Source organism: Ochotona princeps, chromosome 2, assembly GCF_030435755.1.
Source record: "Ochotona princeps isolate mOchPri1 chromosome 2, mOchPri1.hap1, whole genome shotgun sequence".
Taxonomy (NCBI): domain Eukaryota; kingdom Metazoa; phylum Chordata; class Mammalia; order Lagomorpha; family Ochotonidae; genus Ochotona; species Ochotona princeps.
This window is the reverse complement of record NC_080833.1, coordinates 26,822,096-26,845,846: the sequence shown is the minus strand read 5'-3', so window position 1 is coordinate 26,845,846 and position 23,751 is coordinate 26,822,096. Positions and strand designations below refer to the sequence as shown.

At 43.0% G+C, this 23,751-nt stretch overlaps 2 protein-coding genes and 1 pseudogene across 3 annotated transcripts in view; 1 reads left to right on the top strand and 2 right to left on the bottom strand.

Annotated features, from left to right (window-relative positions):
- The window catches only part of AGO3 (argonaute RISC catalytic component 3), a 126,973-nt gene that overhangs the window by 82,164 nt on the left and 21,058 nt on the right, over positions 1-23,751 (bottom strand). The window contains exon 3 of one of the 2 annotated variants that reach the window (XM_004591586.3): positions 6,072-6,192. In XM_004591586.3, the coding sequence (XP_004591643.1) occupies positions 6,072-6,192 (121 nt within the window). Of the gene's footprint in view, positions 1-6,071; positions 6,195-23,751 lie in introns of those variants that run through there. The other variant, XM_058678830.1, reaches the window with a different exon arrangement.
- On the bottom strand, positions 1,418-2,568 carry LOC101530469 (group XIIA secretory phospholipase A2). The gene has a single exon (XM_004591585.4). The coding sequence runs from the start codon at positions 2,459-2,461 to the stop codon at positions 1,889-1,891; it is 573 nt and encodes a 190-aa protein (XP_004591642.2). The 5' UTR covers positions 2,462-2,568; the 3' UTR covers positions 1,418-1,888.
- LOC105942167 (large ribosomal subunit protein eL27-like) lies at positions 2,653-3,062 on the top strand (annotated as a pseudogene).

The following is a 23,751-nucleotide window of genomic DNA, read 5'->3' as shown; positions in this document are numbered from 1 at the left end:
TACTCCAGTGGCAACGAACATGCCTGGTTTCAAAATTGCTTCTCCAACTAACAGAAATCAAGAGCTCTCTGAGAAATGGCTGTGGGCCCGGTGCGATAGCGTAACATAGTGGTTAAAGTCCTTGCCTTGAATGTGCTGGGGATCCCATATGGGTGCTGCTTCGTATCCCAGCAGCCCTACTTCCCATCCAAATCCCTGCTTGTGGCCTGGGAGAGTAGACGAGGATGGCCCAAAGTCTTGGGACCTTGCACCCCCATGGAAGACCTGGAGGAAGTACTTGGCTCCTGGCTTCAGATTGGCTCAGCTCCAGCTGTGGCGGTCACTTGGGGAGTGAACCATAGAACGGAAGATCTTCCTCTCTGTCTCTCCTCCTCTGTAATCTGCCTTTCAAATAAAAATAAATAAATCTTAAAAAAAAAAAAAAAGAAATGGCTGTTGCAGGGCTACAGCAAGGGAAACTAAGATTAGCCTGGGGTAGCTTATAGTGCCAGAAAGTAATGAATTGTTTGTGGGGAAAATGGGTCATATGAAACCCAGGAGACAGCTTAAAGTGCTTTTACTGGCCAAAACTGACACAACTTGGGCAGTCAGCTCAACAAATAAGGCAGAAGAAAATGTTCTCCCTTATAGCAGAATACCAACTAAAAAAAATGTAGTAAAAATGACACCATTAGCAAATCAGCATTAGTACATAGTAGTGATGATTCCTTTAAGGGTCAGCTGCTATAAAAAGTCCAATGAGACACAGGATGCCTAAAAATATCTTTTACATAAAAATTTAAAACTTCCTGTGATGGGCAAATGTGGTGGCACACCAGGTTAATCTGCACTTGGGATGCTCATATTCTATATCCAAGTGTTGGTTTGAGTTCTAGGATCTCCACTTCTGATACACTTTCCTGCTAATGAATGCTAGAAACAGAAAATCATGACCAAAAGTGCTTGGGCCTCTGCCACCCATGTAGCAGACTGGATGGAGTTCCATCTAGCAGATGGAAAATCTAGCTTTCGGGCCCGGCGGTGTGGCCTAGCGGCTAAAGTCCTCACCTTGAAAGCCCCGGGATCCCATATGGGCGCCGGTTCTAATCCCGGCAGCTCCACTTCCCATCCAGCTCCCTGCTTGTGGCCTGGGAAAGCAGTCGAGGACGGCCCAATGCATTGGGACCCTGCACCCGCGTGGGAGACCCGGAAGAGGTTCCAGGTTCCCAGCATCGGATCGGTGCACACTGGCCCGTTGAGGCTCACTTGGGGAGTGAATCATTGGACGGAAGATCTTCCTCTCTGTCTCTCCTCCTCTGTGTATATCTGGCTGTAATAGAATGAATAAATCTTTAAAAAAAAAAGAAAATCTAGCTTTCTCTGTTTCTGTTGCTCTTTCAAGATGAAAATAAACATTTTTTTTAATTTGCTTGATGTATTTTTTTTTAGATTTATTGATTTATTGGAAAATCAGATTTACAGAGTGGAGCAGATACAGAAAGACCTGTTCACAGGTTCACTCCCCAGGTGGTCGCAACAGTTGGAGCTAAACTCCTCTGAGGCCAGGAGCCAGGAGCCAGGAGCTTCTTCCAGATTTCCCATCAAGTGCAAGGTCCCAAGGCCTTGGGCTGTCCTGTGTTGCCCTCCTGGATACAAGCTGGGGGCTGGATGAGATGTGGAGTAACCAGGACACAAATTGGTGCGTTTATGGGATCCTGGTGGATGCAAGGCTAGGATTTAGCCACCTGACCATCACGACAGGCATGATGTCCTAACATCAAAATATAAGTCTTGCGAAGTCTTCATCCGTTCGCATACAAAACACACATATTTTTGCCACAAAAAGCCTGCTTCTGTGCCCAAAGATATTTCTTCCATCCTCATCTGTCCCCAGCTGTCTGCATTCTCTTTAAAGGTCAGATTTCTCTTCGTAGCGACACATGCATGTGGCCCGCTGGCTGTCCAGGTAGGGCTTACAGCCCAGGTGGATGACGCTGTCAAACAGGAGCTCCACTGCTGTTTCACACGGTTGCACGTGCTGAGCTAGTCCCAGCGTTTTCTGCACACCCCGGCAGATTTTGGAGAGGCAGTACTGGAATTCCTCATCACAGTCGTTCTTGCTTTTGCCACACGTCTCATAGCACCTGTCATGTTGGTTGCAGCACTGGGTCAGGGAAGGGATGCCAATGTTGATATGGACACCAAACAATGGAGAGCCACATCCATTTGGTGGGGAGGGTTTATAACCATAACGTGGGATGGGCTTAGAGCCGTCCCGGCACTTGTATTGGCACAGCCCAGCCTGGCCTCCCAGCAGGTCCAGTGCGGCGTTTAGGTACGTGTCGATCTTGTGGACGCCGTTCCTGATGGTCTTCAGGGTGGCCCGCCAGTCGGTGCTCTGGGCCTTCTCCTGGGACGCGACAGCGGTGGCGACCAGGAGCAGCAGCGGGAGTGCAAGCGCGGCCCGCCGGAGCAGGGCCATCCACACGGCCCCATGGCGCCCTAGGCGGCGGCTCCAGTCCGGGGATCGGTCACGGCCAACTCCGCCATGCCCACACCTCCTTCCAGGCAGCCGGACGCAGCACCCGCTCACCGGGGCCGAAAATAAACATGTTTAAAAAAAATTTTTTAAAAAAATCCTTCTTTGCTGTAGGCCCTAGTGGCTGCCGCCAAAATGGCCAGTTCATGAAACCTGGGAAGGTGGTGCTAGTCCTGGCCGGAGGCTACTCAGGACACAAAGCCGTGATCGTGAAGAACACCGACAATGGCACCTCGGACCACCCCTACAGCCACGCGCTGGTGCCCAGCATAGACCACGATCCCCATTAAGTGATGGCCGCCATGGGCAAGAAGAAGATTGCCAAGCACTCCAAGATCAAGTCCTTCGGGAAGGTTTATAACTACAACCACCTCACGCCCACCAAGTACTCCGTAGATATTCCCTTGGACAAAACTGTGGTGGACAAGGATGTCTTCAGAGACCCTGCTTTGAAATGCAAGGCCCGGGGGAGGCCAAGATCAAGTTTGAGGAGAGGTACAAGACTGGCAAAAACAGGTGGTTCTTCCAGAAACTGCAGTTTTAGATATATTTTTTTTTGTTCCACTCATTAAAGACTTCAAAAAATTCAAAAAATCCTATGCATCAAAAGACACAATCAAGAGAGAGAAGGCACTCAGAAAAGTGTGAAAAATGTATGCAAATCATATATTTGATAAAGGGTTAGTAAGCAGAATATATAAAGAACTCAAGTCAATAACAATAAAAATGAGTCCAATTGAAAAATGTGAAAAGGGGACTTTGGATCAGCTCAGCTCCAACCCTTAGGCTACTTGGGGAGTGGACCAATGAATAGAAAACTGTCTCTCCTTCTCTCTATAACTGTGCCTTTTAAATAAAAATCAAACAAATCTTAGAAAAATTTTAAAAATTAAAAACATGGGAAAAGGACATGAGTTTACATATTCTAAAGACAAATAATCAATAAATGCATAAAAATGTTCAAAATCACTAATTATTGGGGGAACACAAATCAAAGCTATAATGAGATATCATCTAACATCCATTAAGACAGCCACTGTGAAGGGAAAAAGACAAATGCTGGCATGGATACTGAAAAACTGGAATCACTTCACACTAATGATGGGAATGTAAAACGGTGCAGCCATTTTGCAAAAAAGTTTTGAACGGTAATTCTGGGGCTGGCAGTGTGGCACAACATGTTAAGCCGCCTCATATTCCCATATGAGTGCTGGTTACAGTCTTGGCTGTTCCACTTTTGATCCAGCTCAGTGCTAATGTCTCTGGGAAGGCAGTGAAAGCCACCCATGTGGGAGCACCAAATGAAGTTTCAGACTGCCGGTTTTGGCCTAGTTCAGTCCCAGCTGTTGCTGCCATCTGGGGAGTGACCTTGATGATTACCCTCTTTCTCTAACTCTGCCTTTCAAATAAATAAAAAAAAATTTGTAACGAAAACAGTGGTAAAGTCAGTGCCTGTAGGACAGCTTTCCGTGTAAGTACCACTTTGTGTCCCAGAAGCTCTGCTCCTGACCCATTTCCCTGCTAATGGATCAGGAAAAGCAGAGGAGGATGGCCCAAGCACTTGATCGCATGGTACCCAAGTGGGAGACTTGGATGAAGCATCGGCTCCTAGCTTTGGCCTGACTCAGATCTGATCCTTGCAGTCATCTAGGGAATGAACCAGCAGATGGAAGATGTCTCCTTCTCTGTCTCTCTATAATTCTGATCTCAAATAATTGAACAAATCTTTAAAAAACACAAAAAACAAACATTAAATCATATGATAAACTAATTTCACTTCTGGATATATACTCAAAAAATTGCAAGCAGAGTTTCTGAGATATTTGTATACCCAATTCATTAAGTGAAAGATTTAAATGATCTGAAGAGAAACCAGAGTATGTATACCTAATTAATAGTAGGATTATTTGCAATAGCCAAAAGGTATCTGATGTCAGATGAATGAACATATACAATTTTGTATAAACACAATGGGAAATTATCCAGTTCTGAAGAAAGAAACTCTAAGATATTGTTACAACATGGATAAGCCTTGAGGACATTATACAAAAATAAATAAGTTAATCACACACAAAAAAGACAAATGTATGATTCCACCATAAGGTATCCAGAGTAACTCTAATCACAAAGACAGAAACAAAGAAGGTGGTTTTCAGATTGAAAAGAGGAGGCAATGAGAATTATTGCTTAACAGACAAGGAATTAGAGTTTTGCAAGACAGCTCTAGAAATGGAAAGTGGTAATGACTATGCAATAATGTGAATGTGTTTAGCACCACTCAATTGTACATCAAACGTAGTTAAGATGGAAAATTTTGTGTGTATGTTGTATATATATTAATTAGAGAAAGAAAAACATCTTTCTCTAGTTAAAAAAAAAACTTGGCAAATACCAAATGAACTAAATGCTTAAAGTTAACATCACCACTCCTGAAACAAATACATATTACATGCCTCTTGACCCGATGTAAGGAAAGAAAACTTAATATTCCTGTCAAAATCAAACAGAATATAATCATGGGCATATATCAGACAAACTCAGAATGGGGGACAATTTACAAAATAGTTTGCCCATAATCTTCAATCATGTTACTATCATGAAAGGAGAAAAAATAGATTGTGGAGCTGTTCTCAATTGAAGACGAAAAAGACATGATATTTTAATGAATGATTTTAATTTTATGATATTTTAATTCTGGACTTGATTTTGTATCAGAGAGGAAAAACATTTAAGAACACAATTGCAATAAGTGACAATTAGAATATAGACTGACCAGATAGAAATACTGTATCAATGTTGATAATGAAGTTGATAATGAAACTCTTCTTATACTTGTTACTAAAAAACATTAAAACACTGAACATTAGGGCTGGCACTGTAGCCCATGTGGGCATTGGTTCAAGTCTGGCAGCTCCACTTCTGAACTAGCTTCCTGCTAATGAACTTGGGAAAGCAGCAGAAGAATGCTTGGGCCCCTGCCACCCAGGTGAGAGACCCACAGAATTTCAGGCTTCAGGCTTTAGACTGGCCCAGCCCCAGCCACTGTGGCCACCTACAGAGTGAACCAGAAGATATGTCTCTCCTCCTCTCTCAGTAATTCTGCCTCTGGAAAATCAATGGAGGATGGCCCAAGACCTTGGGACCCTGAAACCACATGGGAGACCCATAAGAGGCTCTTGGCTTCAGGTTGGTTAAGCTCTGGCTGTTGCAGCCATTTGGGGAGTGAGTCAGCGGATGAAAGATCTTGTTCTCTCTCTTTCTTTCTCTCTGTAAATCTGCATTTCCAATACAAATAAATAATCTTTTTTAAAAAAAGTTTATGAAAATGGAAACTATGGAAAAATCACATGGTTTTAAATTTTTTCACACCAAAATAAACATTACATTTTTCCACAAAAGCTCTGAAATACCTTTCATCACATACATACACATATATGTATTCTTTCTTATTTAGAAAACAGATTTTTATGAGTTTTTTAACATGCATAATTTAAAATAACAAATTCATTTAAAAGATGACAATGTAAAAGTATGATAGAATGTCATATCTTACCCCAGTAGTTGCCACAGGAAGTGGATTGGCTGTATAAAGGCTTCTTTTCCCATCATAAACTGGTCTACGGTCTCCAAAAATAGTTACTTTAAAATGCTGAACCATTGAGTCAACCACCTCCCTAGAGTAGAAAAAGAATACATTCATATAACCCTCTGCAAGATGGAATACAAAAATATTAACTAAAACAATTTCTAGCACTACTTAAAGCCATCAAAAATCTAAAAGGCATTTGTTCCTATACGATGAAGTCTTTCGTCCTCAGTCATTGTCCAGGTTACCAAAAATATTAATAACTGTCAAATGACAAAAGGCATGTCATCCAAGAGAATAAACTAGTATATTAACTTAACTATTGCAGGACACAGCTGGCCTACAAAGTACTCATATTCCCTTAAGAAACTGATCCAAAATCCCCATTCACCATCTCGGAGTACTCCATGACATGTTTACCTCTCTTAGAGATACTCTTTCCATTTAAGTAAACAGCACCTAGCATGTTATCTCCATTAAAAACTTAGGCTAGTGAATTCTGATACCCTTCATTTCTACTATCAGTAAACTTCTGCAAAGCAATGAACACACCAGAAATCTTTGGATTTCTCTGTCCTTTCCATGGCAACCAGCCAGTAAGGATATTTATGAATCTCCCATTTACCCAGCAAATATGGAAAGACAGTCAAGATTTATATATTCTTTTAAAATTATAGACTATGGTGCTAACATCATGGTTTGTTGGGCTAGGTCTTTGCCTGTGGTCTCAGTGTCCAACATGGGTGCTAGTCCATGTCCCAGTTGCTCTACTTCTGATCCAGCTCCACATTTATGGCTTGAAAAGCAGTGGAGGATTGCACAAGTTCTTGGGCTCTTTGTGCACTCATAGAAGAAGCTCCTGGTTCCTAATCGGCTCAGCTCTAGCCATTGTAGCCATTTGGGAAGTGAACCACTGGATAGAAAATTTCTCTACTTCTCCCTTGCTCTGTAATTCTGCCTTTGAAATAAAAATATTTTTAAAAAGTTATAGATTATGTAGAGAATGACCTCAAATTTCCACAAATCACATTTTAAGACAAGATATCTATAAAATATGTACTAAACAGGTACACTGTCATCTCTGGCGAGAAAAGTGATGAGGTCATAGGGTGACTTCTCTTTCTGCAATCTAAAAATAACACAAAAAGAGTAACTCATTAATATAATTTAAAATACAGAAGCTAGGCTCTGGCTGTTGCGGTTACTTGGGGAGTGAAGCAGTGGACAGAAGATCTTTGTCTTTCCTTCTCTCTGTATATCTTTTCAAAAAAATTAAATAAATCTTAAGAAAAAGATTTATTTATGTATTTAGTTTGGAAAGGCAGATTTACACAGGAGAGACAGAGAGAACAATTTTCCATCCACTGGTTCACTTCCCAGGTAGTCGCAAGGGTTGAAGCTGAGCTGATCTAAAGCTAGGAGCCAGGAGCTTCTTCTAAGTCTCCCATGCAGGTGCAGGGTCCCAAAGTTTTAGGCTGACCTAGACTTCTTTCTGAGGCTAAAAGCAGCAAGCTGGATAGGAAATGGAGCATCCAGGACACAAACCGGGGCCCATATGGGATCCTGACCCATGCAAGGCAATGACTTTAGCCACTAGGTTATCGTGCTGGGCCCCATAAATAAATCTTAAGAAAAAAGAAAAAAAGACATCCAAATTAAGCCCAGCCATTTGAGGAGGACTAGAAAAACAAACCAGCACTTTCTAGGTACATGTGTCAAACTCACTTGATCTAAGAGCAATTTTTTTCTATATGACACAAAATTTCTACTTTTTCTTTTAAATTTTGTTTTGCTGAAGCTAACTGCAAATTTTTCTAGAGTAAACTTAATAGTAGAAATTTGATTCTCCTTTAATTTTTGTATTTAAAATAATCTTTTTTTTTTTAAAGATTTTATGTTTATTACAAAGTCAGATATACACAGAGGAGGAGAGACAGAGAGGAAGATCTTCCATCCCATGATTCACTCCCCAAGTGAGCCGCAACGGGCCGGTGCACGCCGATCCATAGCCAGGAGCCAGGAACCTCCTCCAGGTCTCCCACGTGGGTGCAGGGTCCCAACGCATTGGGCTGTACTCAACTGCTTTCCCAGGCCACAAGCAGGGAGCTGGATGGGAAGTGGAGCTGCCGGGATTAGAACCGGCGCCCATAAGGGATCCCGGGGCTTTCAAGGTGAGGACTTTAGCCGCTAGGCCACGCCGCCGGGCCCTTAAAATAATCTTAATGACTTTCTACCAGTTCAAAGTTTCCTTTTGTGGCAATTTCTACTAAATCTAATTTCTCAGGTGACATTTTACAGATCTAATTGGCCATAATATTTTGACTTATTGCTTCATTTCGTTACTCAAACTGATTCAATTTGAAGCTTGCTAATTTTATTTGTAAGATTTATTTACTTGAAAGGCAAAGCTGCAGAAAAAGGAGACACACACATACACATACATGTGTGCGCGCACACACACAAAAGAGGGAGAGAAACTCCTATCTACTGGTTTACTGCTCCCAAAGGCCACAAAGGCTTAGGCTGTGCCAGGCTGAAGCTAGAAGTCAGGAACTCCATCTGTGGCTTCCACATGGGTGGCATGGGCCCAAGTGCTCGACTGTCTCCTACTGCTTTCCCAAGCACTTTAGAAGGTCACTGGACTGAAAGTGGAGTAACTGGGACCAAAACTGGCACCAGATTGAGATGCCAGTGGCAGCATAAGCAACTGTATCACAGTATCTCCCCACAAGCCTAGCAATTCTTGGAAAGTCAGCTAAATCAGCCTAAAAAGGATAAAAATACCTGCTTTGATGCCTAGCACACAGTATGCCCTCCATAAACTGTTGATAACTGTGGATAATCTATCTCAATGAACTGCTAGAACTCCAATAGAACATGGATCTAAAGCTAAATTCAACATACCTTTTCCTAGTTAAACCTGGTTATCTTCTGCTTGTTACTTTACTGTAATGGTGCCTCCCTATTCCCAGTTACCCATATTAAAAACCTAACTCATTTCTTCTCTCAAGTAAACTGCTGACTCCATCTTCCTGCAGTATTTTTCTTACACTAGTTTCCCCTCCATTCCTCCATTCCCTTCATTTTCTTCAGTTTCTTTTTTATTTTAATGTTCCTAGTTTTTCTTCCCCTCACCAACCAATTTATACATCACTGTCACAGACTCCACAAATCAACTTCTATTCCTCAGACACAAAAGGAATATATACAGCGCCCCTTGTAACTGGTTTCTTTCCTTCCATTGGCATTATGCCCAATCCCCTTACCAGGAAGTTAATCCATGTAATACGTTTAGTGAATAACATGTTTGCATTCCTCCCTTTACTTTCTGCACTACTATTTTAGGATCTAATCGTGTTGCTATAGCATGCTTACTTCCTTGTTTCTTTTTTAAAAAAAATTTTTTTTTACTGCTTAAAAAAAATCTTTATTTTACCTAGATGTTCACAACAGCTGGGGCAGGGATGGGGCTGAAAGGGGAGCATGGAAATGAATCCACAGTCCTGACATGATGCAGGTACTCACTGCACACTCACCATCACCTCCCCAGGCCTGCATTAGCAGCAAGTAGAACTCAGGAACTGGAGCTGGGTACTGAACCCAAATATTCCAATATGGAATAAGTACATCTTAATCACTGAGCTCATCATTAAACCCTGTATACAATCTAGAACTAACTTAACAGGCTAGTGTTTATTCTAGCAGTTAAGATGTAGGTTAAGATGCATGTATCCAATATCAGAATGCCCTGGGTTCAAGTCCCAGCTCCTGCTCTGGACTGCAACTTCCCCACAAAAGCAGACACTTGGAGTGGCAGGTGACAGCTTAAGCAGTAGTTAGATCCGGACATCCATGTTGGAGGCCTGTACTGAATTCCCGGATGTTGGCTTCAGTCTAGCTCAGTCCTAGCCCCAGCCACTGTCTGGGGACTGAACCAGTTGATAAGAGCTCTGTCTGTCTCCACCTCTCAAATTAAAAAAAATTTTGGTTTATGGTTTCTGATACAAAGTACTCCATAATCTGTCTATCCATTCTCCTAGCAATGCACACTCAGAGTATCTTTAACTTCCAATTACAAAAACAATGTTACAATGTTATTATCGGTCTTACATGACCTCTTATGAGCCTGCAGGAGAATTAATTTCTGGTTATAGTCTCAGAAACAGACTTACGTCAAAATGAATTTTATTAGCTAGATGATAAATAGCTAAGCTTCTCTCTAGAAGTACTACACTAATCCATGTTCCTTAAAGTTCTGATTTCCCTAAATCCCAAGCAAGAGTTGGCATTACCGAATTGGCTAATTTTAGTACTCTACTAGGCGTAAACTGAAAGCTTGATTTTTAAAGTATTTATTTCTACTTCATTTTTTAATTTTATATTTATTTAAGATTTATATATCCTCATTGAAAAGACAAATCAGATTTACAGAGAGAAAGACAGACAGAAAAAAAGATCTTTCATCCGCTGCTCACTCCCCAAGTGGCTGCAACAGCCAGAGCTGAGCCAATCTTGAGCCAAGAGCCAGGAGCTTCTTCCAAGTCTTACATGCAGGTGTAGGGTCCCAAGGCTTTGGACTAGGCCACAAGCTGGGAGTTCGATGGGAGGTGGCACAGCTGGGACTCAAACTGACGCCCGTATGAGATACCATGTTTGGAGGTAGAGGATTAGTCAGTTGAGCCATCCCACAGGCTCCTTGCTGTTTTTCTTTATTTTGTTTTGGTTTTTTAAGATTTATTTGTAATTTCTATTGGAAAGGTAGACATATATAGAGAAAGAGAATCAGAGGGAAAAAATCTTCTGTTTGCTAGTTTACTCTCTAAGCAGCCGCAAGGGCTGGAACTGAGCCAATCTGAAGCCAGGAGCCAGGAGCTTCTTCCAGGTCTTCCATGTGAATATAGGGTCCCAAGGCTTTGGGCCATTTTGTACTGCTTTCCAAGGCCACAGGCAGGGAACTGGACGGGAAGTAGAGCAGCCAGGATTAGAACCAGGGCCAATAGGGGATCCCGGCATTTGCAAGGCGAGGACGCTAGCTATTAGGCTACCGTGCCAGGGTCTTGTCTTGTTTTTTAATTTATTTTTATTTGAAAGGCAGACTTACAGAGAGAACAATCAGGGACAGGTCTTCATCTGCTGGTGTACTTCCCAAAAGGCAACAATAGCTGGAGCTGGGCCAGTATTAGCCAGGAGCCAAGAACCAGGAACTTCTTCTGGCTCCTCCCGTATGGGTGCAGGGGCCTAAGGACTGGGCCATCCTCCGCTGCAGTCCCAGGCCATTAGCAGCAGAGAGCGGGATAAGAAGTAGAGCAGGTGGGACTCAAACTGGAGCCCATATGGGATGTTGGTATTGCAGGAAAAGGCTTAGCCTGCTTTGCTATGATACTAACCCCCTAAAACTTGTTTTAATTTAGATTTATCTTAATACTTAAAAATATTTTCAAGAATATTTATTTTTTTTGAAATGCAGAATGACAAATAGAGGGTAAGAAAGAGATCTTTTATCCCTCAGTTCACTCTGCAGATGGCTGCAGCAGTTAGGGCGGAGTAAAGCTGAAGCTAGGAGCCAGGGAACTTGAACTGGATCTCTCACGTGGGTGCTAGGGCCCAAATAACTGAACAGTCACCAGCTGCCTTCCTAGGTGCATTAGCAGGAAGCTGAATCAGAAGCAAAACAGCTGGGAACTTGAATGGGCACACCATATGGGACATACATGCTCCCAGCAGCAGACCCTTCCTTGCCCATTTTTCTTTGGTATTCCAGTCTTTCTGTTTCACTGAAGATGTCACAGTCTAGTCTAGATATTAATTCGCTGGTAGTTTAGCTTTTACAAGTAATTTCTAGCAAAATGTCCATGTTTTATATGTCCATGTCCATTTGTATACATACAAAATTTTGAGAGGCAAGAGACTTTTTAAATGCCTACAGTAGCCAGGGCTAGATCAGGTTAAAGCCAGGAAACAAGAACTCTGGTCTCCTATATACATGGTAGAAACCCAAGTAATTGAGCTTCCATCTGCCACACCTCAGGTGCACTATCAGAAGACTGGATCAGAAGGGCTTAGTGTTAGGGCATACTCCAACTGTGGCACCAGTGTCATTAACGGGTGATGGTTCATGTCCTGGCTGTTTCACTTCTGATCCAGCTCCCTGTTAATGCGCCTGGGAAAGCAGCAAAAGACGGCTCAGCTGCTTGGGACCCTGCACCAACACAGGAGACCCGAGGAAGCTCCTGGTTCCTGGCTTCAGATTGGTTCAGCTCTGGCTGTTCTGGACATCAGGGGAATGAACCAGTGATGAAACATTCTTTCTCTGTGTGTGCAACTTTTAGTCTGGAATAGGAGAGAATCAAGGGAAATTATGGAAATCTTCAGCCAATTTATGGATTGCTATGCAGAATTCAGTAGAAAATCTATCATGTATTCAAGATAAAACTAGTGGGCTGGCGTAGCTGGCAAAGCAGTCTAAGCCACTATCTACAATGCTGGCATCCCATTTAGGTGCTGGTTTGAGTACCAGATGTTATATTCCCAGTCCAGTTCCCTGCTGGTGTACTTGGGAAGATAGAGAATGATGGTCCAAGTTACTGGGTCCACATAGCAACATGGCAGACAAGGAAGAAGCTCCTGGCTCTTGGCATTGGATCAGCTCAGCTCTGTCTATTCTAGCCATTTGGGGAGTAAAACAGCGGATGGAACATTTCTCTATCTCTCACTCTGTCTCTTTCAAATAAGAATAATTTTTTTTAAAAAACTAAATCTTTTAAAATGATAGAAACAGTTTGAAAAATATAGGGAACTATAATTTCAAGCAAAGCCTTCCAAATTTTCTAACAGCCAGTTATTAAAAAATACGCAGAAAAAATTACTGTTTATGCCTTATAGAAAAATGTATGTATTAGAGAGAACCTGAGTTCATTCTTCCTAGAATAATTCAGGAGCTGCTATGTGACCAAAGTCAGGGAATATAAGTTTGTTTAAGACTGCAAAAACTTTATTTGGAAGAGTTACACAGAGAGAGGGAGAGACAGATTTTTCCACCTGCTGGTTCATTTCCCAGATAGCTTCAACCAGAAGCCAGGAGCTTCTTTCAGGTCATTTGTGATACTGATGGCAGCTTTACCCACTATGCCACACCAGCCCTGGAAGGACGTAAGTTTAAGACTGAAATGGATAATCTCTGCAACCCTCTCTGATAGTCAAATTCAATGAGTGAACAACATTTAAGGTAAAACTATAGATGAACACATTAGATACACAAACATTTTTATGAATATATTTGATAATTTACTTCAGAGCCTTAAGGGAATGGCAATAGAACTCTGTAATATATTGGACAATTTTATCACTCAGCTACAAAGTGAGCAAATTTTCAGAAGATCAGTGGTTATCACTGCATATCTTCACTCTAATCTCCTGCTGAGTTAATGACATTATCTGACATATTTAAAATTTTAGTGAACTTTGAGTATGTAAATCAACAAAATGACAAATCTTGGCATTGCATGTTCTTTTTAGTTTTTTTTTTTTTTCAAAAATTTTATTGGAAAGAGACAGAAGGAAACAGAGAGAAAAAGAGAAATCTTCCACCTGCTGGTTCACTTCCCAAATGGCTGCAATGGCTAGAGTTGGGGAGGTCTAAAGCTAAGAGCCAGGAGCTTCTTTGGGGTCCCACCTATTTGTAAGGGCCCATGGACTTGGATCAGTGTCTGATGCTTTCTCAGGCCATAAGCAGGGAGCAGGATCAGAAATGGAGCAGCTGGACTCCAACCGGCATACACATGGGATGTTAGTAATGCAGGCAGATGCTTAACTCACCACAGGACTGCAGGGATCCCACGTTCTGATTCCTTATCTAAGAAAATACTACAGCAAAGGGTAGTTTATCAGCCAGGCATAGAAACTTGAGAGACAACTCTGCAACAGTAGCACACCCAGTTAATTTATCTCCTATTGTAGCAAAAGTATTACTGTATTATGAACAAAGTTAGATTTGGGAAAGCGCAAACTTGAAAAACCTTTAAATATGTGGTGAGGCAGGTAAGAAATAAATAAGTTGGGCCCGGCGGCGTGGCCTAGCAGCTAAAGTCCTCGCCTTGAAAGCCCCGGGATCCCATATGGGCGCCGGTTCTAATCCCGGCAGCTCCACTTCCCATCCAGCTCCCTGCTTGTGGCCTGGGAAAGCAGTTGAGGACGGCCCAAAGCTTTGGGACCCTGCACCTGCGTGGGAGACCCGGAAGAGGTTCCTGGTTCCCGGCATCGGATCAGCGCGCACCGGCCCGTTGCGGCTCACTTGGGGAGTGAAACGTGGGATGGAAGATCTTCCTCTCTGTCTCTCCTCCTCTCTGTATATCCGGCTTTCCAATAATAATAATAAAATCTTAAAAAAAAAAAAAAAGAAAGAAGTAAGTAGACATGAGCTTTTAGCCTCATTCTGTCACTAAGTTGTTAATGCAAGTTACTCAGCGTCTCAACTTCATTTTTAGGAAAATGGTCTCAGGGATCAAATGGGAAATTAGTGTAATAGTAATTGGATAAAGGAGCAAATGTGTGATACTATTTTTATGTCATAATTATATAAGCTATATAATTATATAAATTGTATCTCATAATTATAAATATACTTCAGCAATTATGAAGTTTTCCAAAAACTACAACGATGTGATACAATGCATTAGTATCAAATATAGTAAGGTAACACAAAGAATGAATTCTGGTAATTGACAGAAACTGATGATTGAGTTTTCTTTGTAGTTACGGAACATGAGTGATTGGATGGAATCTTAATCTTGAATGCAGAAATTCTAGCAAAATAATTAATAGTATATTGTTAAGCCAGTTTCTTAGCTTACAGTAAGAAGTAAAACCCTAATAATCATAATACATAAGTGTTTTTTACTTCTAAAACAGTACTTAGAAAAATGATTTGAGAAAGAAATGGGGATAAAATGGGGTAAATGGGGATAAAATCTTTTACCAGTCTTTACTGGCTTCCTTTTATTACTAACCTAAGTTGAGGTAGAGAATTCTTACAGAATTTACTATTTATTTATTTATTTTTCTTAATTGGAAAGTCAGATTTACCGAGAGCAGCATAGACAGAGAGGAAGATCTTCCTTCCACTGATTCACTCCCCAAGTGGCTGAAACAGTTGGAGCTGAGCCAATCCAAAGCCAGGAGCCCGGAGCTTTTTCTGGGTCTCACACGCAGGTGCAGGGTCCCAAGGCCTCGGGCCATCCTTGACTGCTTTCCCAAGCCACAAGCAGAAATTTGGATGGGAACCAGGGCTTCTGGGATTAGAACTGACAGCCATATGGGATTCCAGTGCACAAGGTGAGGACTTTAGCCACTAGGTTACCGTGCTGGGTCCGACGATGTATTTTTTTTTAATAACCTTAAGCTATGATGCAAAATATCCTTCAGGATAACTGCTAACTATTCCAAAAATGGAACCTACTGAGTATGTTAGGTCTTACAAGGTCTACAGCCTACCTTCCCACTCTTACCTCAACCACTACTCCCTACATTCTGGTATCAAGTCTTTTGACTCCATCATGCTTTGGTGCACAGACCATAAAAATAAAATTGAATAGTGGTTTCAGTAAATTCCATTTTACTACCTTAGTCAGACAGCAGAAAAATTCTAGGAGAGGGAACTTAAATGGAAAAAAAAAAACCCAGTATTTTTTCTATGAATTGTTATAAGCGCGCAGAGATGCACTTTTGTCTTGTTTTTAGGTCTCTCTGCTCCCAAAAAGTAAAATGGGAAATATTACTGTAGCATATAGCACATGATATTAAAGAGCATTTTCCCCCAAACATATTCACATGAGTAAGTATTCATAGTTACAATGAATTAATCTGTCACTACAGTGTACACAGAAAGAAGCAAGATTGCTAAGGCACAACAAAATGCCAACATTGTCCAGGGGATCAAAGAACTGATACAGTTGGCAGCCTCTTCTCTATCCTTCCAATCTCTGATTTACCCTCAGAGCTCCATAGTAAGCAACAGCAAAGGTAGTCAATGGATACTTCTGCATCAGTTTAGGAGAAACTTCTGCATCAAGTTTAGGAGATGCAATAGAGAAAAGAAAGCAATTGTACTTTAGATCAAATTCTTGATAGCTTATAAAATCTGTTGTACAGCAGAGCATTTTACTATAACCTATCTCTTTAGTCACTCACATATAAATTATTTTAAAACTAGATAGAAAATTTCACAGGGTATGAACTATCGCATTATCACACATAACTGGCAGAGTAGCAAAATTTCTAGTACTATATTCATAGCTAATTGATAAATCAACTGAGAAAAATATTTTTCTAATTTTTATTTATATAAAGGGAATAAATTGCATGTATTTCATATCCAATTTTTAGAGCAAAAAAACATTTAAACCCAACCTGTCTACATCAACAACTCTCCTTTAGAATATTTTTCCCTCAAGCCACCAATTTAAAAGCCAGATACAACAGCATCTTCTCAGCCTTTATACTCCTGGTTTCTCCTCACTTTTGCAACAGTGATTGAACTATACTGTTCAAAAAAATCATATCCCATGTCTTGACTTTTCTGAAATAAGTTTGACATTGTCCTAATTCTTCTTTTTGTTTATTGTTTTTTAAAATTCATATATATTTATTTTTAAATTTAATCTAATTTAAATTTTTTATTAGAAAGTCAGATACACAGAAGGAGAGACAAAGAGGAAGCTCCTCTGTACAATGATTCATTCCCCAAGCGGTCGCAGTGTTCAGAGCCAAGCCAATCTGAAGCCAGGAGCCTAGAGTCTCCTCCAGGCCTCCCATGTGGGCTCAGGGTCAAAAGGCCCTGGGCCGTCCTTGACTGCCTTCCCAGGCCCTAAGCAGGGAGCTGGATGGGCAGCGGGGCCACCACGACCAGAACCGGTGCCCATATGAGATCCCATGTGTGCAAGGCGAGGACCCCAGCTGTCAGGCCACCACACCGGGCCCTGTCCTAGTTCTTTTATCTTTCCATCTCTATATGTCTGCATTGGCAAACCTTAGCTAATATCTCCAGAGATCTAACCTCAGTTCTCCTGCAGATATTTATTTACTTAAAGGCAGATTCACAGGGAGCAAAGTGGGGAGGGAGAGGGAGAAAAAGAGGGAGAGAATGAGGAGTTCATGGATCTTTTATCTGCTGTCACTTCCCAAATGCCCACAACAACCAGGGGCCTGCAACTCTATTCAGGTCTCCCAAGTGGATGTCAGCCACTCAAGTATATGAGCTGTCATCTCTCACCTTCCCTGCAGAAGATGGATTGAAGTGCAGCAACCACGAATCAAAGTAGGCACTATGTTATGGCATGTGGGCATCCCAAGCAGTGGCTTAATTTGTTACACTACAATGCTCATTCCAGTTATCTTGATCTATAAAACTCCCTATCATGTACACATGTATTCATCTGAGGTCAAGCTGAGGTCAAAGCCGTGAGCCAGGAACTCAATCTAAGCCTCCATGTGGGTGGCAGAAACCTAGCTGTTTGAGCCAACATTGCTGTCCATCAGGGTCTGTAATATTTTTTTATAGTTTTTGAATTTTGTTTTTGATGATGTTTACATAGTTGAGAAGGATGCAGGCCCATGTGGACTACTGATTAGGGCAGGAGGAACGAGGAATAGGGGAAATTGATGAAACAACTGCTTCCAATCTACTTTTTTCTTTCTGTATCTGGAGAAAGGGGGAAGATTAGGGGAGAGGATGCACCTAGCTTCCTAACTGCCTAAGTACCTGGGGATGGGGAATGGCCATCTGATGTCATCCCAGGGTCCCCAAGGTGGAGCATGCTCTGAGGGTACTGCTCAAGAGCTTTTGATAGTTCTGAGATGCTGTTGATTTCATTGCTCCTGGGATGATGAAGCCCACAGTCCCCCTTAGAATTTCCATTAGCCAAGATACTTGCTGTCAACACCTGGTAGGAAGAGTTGTCCAATTTGTTCTGCCTTCCACCTTCTGCTAATGTACTAGATGTCCTCTGCAGGCCCACAATGAATTGCCATATCCTCCATGTAGATCTGGACATGACATCCATAGCACCCTCTTAGGTAACTGAGGAGGCCTAGTTTTGACACATGCACTCCACGGAGAAACCACAGATCCTGTGATTCTCCCCGTGGCTGGAGTTCTGAGTCCAGTGATCCAGTTCAGGAGGTTCCCAAGCAAACCTCAACTGAGGTGATTCCAGACCTGACTCCTGTATGTGCCAGCCAGTACGAGGTCCAGTTCAGTCCTTTGCACACATCAGCCTACACATACACACACGGGTGGTTGCAGTTGCTGGGTCAGTTGTTTCCAGCCCCATCTCATACAAACCAATGAATGCTGCAGCCCAGACCAGCCCTCCACACCACATACTCAACCCTCATGTACACTAGCGAGAACTGTAGTCTGGTCAGAGTGACCCCCTATAACTTCCACAAGCCCTGCCCTCAGCCTTGTTCCTGTGCATGCCAGCATGCGCAGCAGATTGATTCAGTCTGCCTACATCCCATTTGGCTCTCAATGGGTGCTACAGACTAGCTCAGTCTAACCGACCTCACTATCCAGCCATCACTTATGCTTGGGAGCAACTGCCTGACCAGTCAGGTACACCCCCAACCCTGGTTCTCATGCTCACTGGTGTAAGCTGCAGTCCATTAGGGAGGTACCCAGTTTCCCTACTAGGCCCACTCCCAGTCCTGGATCTAGTACTTTCCAGGTAGTTCTGTGGTCTAGCTTGACAAGACTTGCTCCCAGTCCTAGCACTGGCCAGGTGATGCTGTAGCAAAGCTCAACCAGCCTGCACTTATTCTAGCTTACGCATGCACCAGTGGATACAGTCACTTAGCCCAGCCTGGCTCTCCCCATGACATTTCGCATGCAGGTCAATGGATGTTGTAGCCCTGCCTAGTCTGGTTTGCCTTTGATCCAAGTTCTCACACTCACGAGCAGGAGTAGTCCAGCAGGGGAACCCCTGGTGAGCCCCTATGGGGCTTGTTTCCCTCCCCAACTCCACCCCCCCACACACAGGTCTTATGTGTGCTAGTGGGTGCTGCAGCTCAGTTCGGTATGACTTGCCTTAGTTTGGCATTTGTTGACGGATGCTGCAGCCTGGTCTGTCCCCAGTCCTGGCTCTAATGTGAACTGGTTGGTGCTGCGGCCCACCTCAGATTGTCCTATACCCCATCCTGGTTCTCACATTTGCCAGTGGGTGTTATGAACTGGACCAGCCTGGCCCACTCCCAGACCTGACGCATATGTATGATGGCTGGTAGTGTAACCTGGCCTCATCTTGGCTGCTCCTGGTTTTGGTTCTTGCACTCATGTGTAGGAATTGCGTCCTGACAGAGGAGTTTCCCAGCTTCTCTATCAGGTCACCTCCCAGTGGCAAATCTTGTACACACTGGTGGGTTCTTGGCCCAGCCTGATTTGGCTCACCTCCTGTCCTGGCAGGAGGAGCAGCCTTGCCTGATAGGTCATTCTGGATCTAACTGTTGGGTTCTACAATCCAGCTGTGCCCCACATCCAGCTCTTGCATGGTTCATCCAGTGCCGAGTCCTAGACCAGCCTACCCACTCTGGCTCTCAGGAGCAGCAACAGGTGCTGGAACCTAGCCCAGTCCGGCATAAGCCAGACCCAATCCACATCCATGCTGAGGTAGGTATACTACAGTCATGTCCACCATTCCAGCTCTCACTCTCACCAGTGGGAACCAAAACACAGCAGGGATTTCGCCTCAGCTCCCCAATCAGGCATTCTCCCAGCCACAGATCTTGCATGTACCAGTGGTTGCTCTGACCCAGCTCAGCATAGCCCATTCCCCATCTTGGTCTTTGTCATTTGATGCTGCAATCTGTTTTTTTTTTTTTTTTACATTTTATTATAAGTATTATTGTAATCATTTTATGATACAGTTCCATAGGCTCCTGGTATTTCCCTTATCCCAGCCCCAATTCCCCCTCCACCCTGCCCTCTAGTTCCCCTATATCATTACTAAAGTATAGTTCTTCATACACAGTCATATGTCCATCATTGTGGGCATGGACAATGGCAGAGAGTCCAGCATCCTATTGTCAACATATAGTAAACAGTTTCATTGTAAGTTCATCTTTGTCTGGAAGTAGAAATGCAAACTGCACTCTTTATTCACATCTGGATATGTTAGTCTCTGTTTCACAGCTACTGTACATCCCCTTAAATGAAAAGTCATAATACAAAATCAACAATAGAAAAATAGAAATTTACAATGCCATGAAGTTAAATAACATGTTACTAGATATGACAGTCTCTATTACACAGCTACTATACATCCCTTTAAATGAAGAGCCACAAAACAAAATCAACATCAGGAAGAAAAAAAAAATTAACAACACTAAGAAGTTAAATAACATGCTACTAAACGACTAACGTGCAGCTGAAGAAATGAATAATCAAGAACATTCTTGAAGAAAATGATGCCACTCTATAATCTATGAGTCATTGAATGATTTAATCAGAAGAAACTGTTTGGAAGAGATGAAACTAACAGAAAACATCAAATGCCATGAGATACAGTTTCCGCTGATTTTTGTTGGTGAAGTGTGTCTCTTCTAGACAACAAACAGATGAGTTTTGTTTTTTAATACAGTCTACTAATCTATGCTGTTTGATTGAGCTTAAGCCATTTACATTCAGGGTTAATATGTATGGGTGGTATTTTGGTCCTGTCATTTTAGGAATGGGTTGTTCATTGGTTTAGTCTTCTGTTATTTTACTGGGATGTTCTTCCCATTTCCCTTTGGTTGTGTTTAGTGCTATTCCTCTTCTCTGTCTAGAGAACATCTTGAAGTATCATTTGTAGGGCAGGTTTGGAAGAGGCAAATTCTTTTAACTTTTCTTTACTGTGGAAGAATTTTATTTCATTTTCAAAGACAAAAGAAAGCTTTGCTGGATATGCTATCCTAGGTCAACAACTTTTTTCCTGGAATATGTCACTCCATTCTCTTCTTACCTGTAGAGTTTCCTGTGAGAGGTCTCCTGTGAGTTTAATTGGCATTCTTTTATATGTCAACTGATTTTTTTCACGTGCACATTTAAGGATCTTTTTCTTATGTTCAATTGAAGAGAGCTTGATGATCATGTGTCTTGGTGAAGATCGCTTTTGGTCAAGCCTGTTGGGAGTTCTGTGCCTCTCCTGGATCTTGTTTCCCAATTCATTCTCTAGATTAGGGAAATTTTCCTTTATTATTTCATTAAATATATTTGTAAAATCAGTTTCTGCGCCTTCTGGGACTCCCATAACTCTTATATTTGGCCTCTTAATAGTGTCTTTCAATTGTTGAATCCTTTCTTTGGCCTGATCCACCTCTGCTTCCAGCTTTTTGTTTGCTTTCCCCTGATGACAGGAAATATCTGCCAGTTCTGAGATTCTTTCTTCTCCTTCCTTCATTGTATTTTGGAGACTCTCCGCTGTACTTTTAATTTGCTCTACTGTGTTCTTAATTTCTGATATACTAGCCTTGATTTGCTTTATTGCTTCCTTAAATTCTTTGAACTCTTGTATGTGCTTCTCATAGTTGATCAGAAGCTTTAAAATGAGTTTTCTAAATTCTCTGAGCCCCATTTTCGATGTCTTCCTCAGTTAACTTTGAGGTTGGCAAAGGGTTTTGCTCCTTTGCAGGGGAGTTTTCAGTATTATTCATTGTGCCTTTGTCTCTTCTTTTGCTCTTTTTTTTAAAAAAAATTTATTTATTTTTATTACAAAGTCAGATATACAGAGAGGAGGAGAGACAGAGAGGAAGATCTTCTGTCCGATGTTTCACTCCCCAAGTGAGCCGCAATGGGCCGGTGCACGCCGATCCGGAGCCCGGAACCTGGAATCTCTTCCGGGTCTCCCACGTGGGTGCTGTGTCCCAATGCATTGGGCCGTCCTTGACTGCTTTCCCAGGCCACAAGCAGGGAGCTGGATGGGAAGTGGAGCTGCCGGGATTAGAACCGGCGCCCATATGGGATCCCGGCGCATTCAAGGCGAGGACTTCAGCCGCTAGGCCACGCTGCCGGGCCCTTCTTTTGCTCTTGATCACTGTATTTCTGGTTAGCAGAATCTTCTTCTTGGGGTAGGTTTCAAAGCTGTGTCACCCACAGGTCTACAGTTCAGTTTTACTTATTGCAGTTGGTACACAACTCCTTATTGCAGCCAATTGTGCCACTCCCTCCAGTGAGTTCCAGGTCTGGGTTCTCATGTTAGATTTCCACCAGGAACTCCACAGCCCCAACTTCTGGCTCACCAATCTCCACCTCCTGTGATACCGTGCTGAGGCTGCACCGTTGTCTCTGCAACTTTTCTCCCACTTTCGGTTGGAGTAGATCCCAGGAGTAGAGAGACACCAGGTGTCCTACATAATTAGTTTGTTGGTGGTGCTGATCTTGCCGGAACCTGCTGGACATTAGGTCTGGGTGCCACACGGACCTATTTTGACCCATATGTTGCCACAGTCGGCATTATTTTCCTGCAGGACCAGTGCAATCCATGGAACTCAGTGAGTTCTCGTGAGCTCAGCACATGTGCAGTTCACTGTTGTCTCCTGCAGTCCTAAAGCATTTGCCAGTGTACAAAATGGCACCTGACGTAGGGTTCTTGATTTGCTGGCCGTCAGATCTGAGGGCTACCCAGACCTGTCCCAGGTGGAACCTGTAAAATGCCACGTTGATGCAGTTCACTGAGTCAGAAATGAGTTCACTCCCAGCTCAGTGCATGCTCAGTCCTTTCCCTTGCCTTTGCCTCCTTCTGCAAAATGGTGCCGAATTCGGCTCTAGGGGGCTGACTGGGCTGTGAAATCCACCCTGTTCTTGCACTGCCCGTCTGAGATCTGCTGCTCTGTCTCTGCTCCTGGTCAAATCAAATGGACCAGCAGGATGGACGGTTCTTGGGTTCACCTCCCAAGCTCCCAATGAGAATCCATTCCCACCTGGTTGCTAGTGGAGTTCCGGCTGCTGGGGGTGGTCAGTTCGCTGTTAGCTGAATGCCGCTGGAGTTCAGCCACTGCAACACCACACCTTGTGTCCGCTGCTTTCCTGTGTCTGTCAGACTCCAGGTACCCCTCTGCTATTGTTCTGTCCTCTCCTATTTATTGGAATATGTCCTCTCTGCTTCATCCTGATTAAATGTTTCTCCGTCCATTTAAACGTGTCCTTACCCTATTCCGCCATCTCGATTCTTCCTGATGCTGCAATTTGGCCTCGTCTGGCCCACCCCCAGTCCCAACTCTCACTGGTGGAAGCTACACCCTGCCCTGCCCAATCTGCTCCCATCTATGGCTTTCATACAAACCAGCAGATGTGATAGCCTAGCCCAGCATGACCTGCATCCCATCCTGGATCCTGCACAGACCAGAGTGCTCTGTTTTGCCCATCCTGGCCCTGCCCGATATGTCCCCCAATCCCCTTGGAACCAGCCCTCACACTCACCAACAAGTAGAGCAGCCTTGTCTGCCCTGACCAACACCCAGCACTGACTTATGTGCTCACTGGCAGGAGCTACAGTCCACCAGGAGAATTCCCCAAGACCTGGCCCACTCCCAGACCCAGATCTCACATGTGTCAGTAGGTGCTGCCCCCTCCAGTCTTTGCTGGTGGATGTTGTATCCCGGCCTGTCCCACACCCCA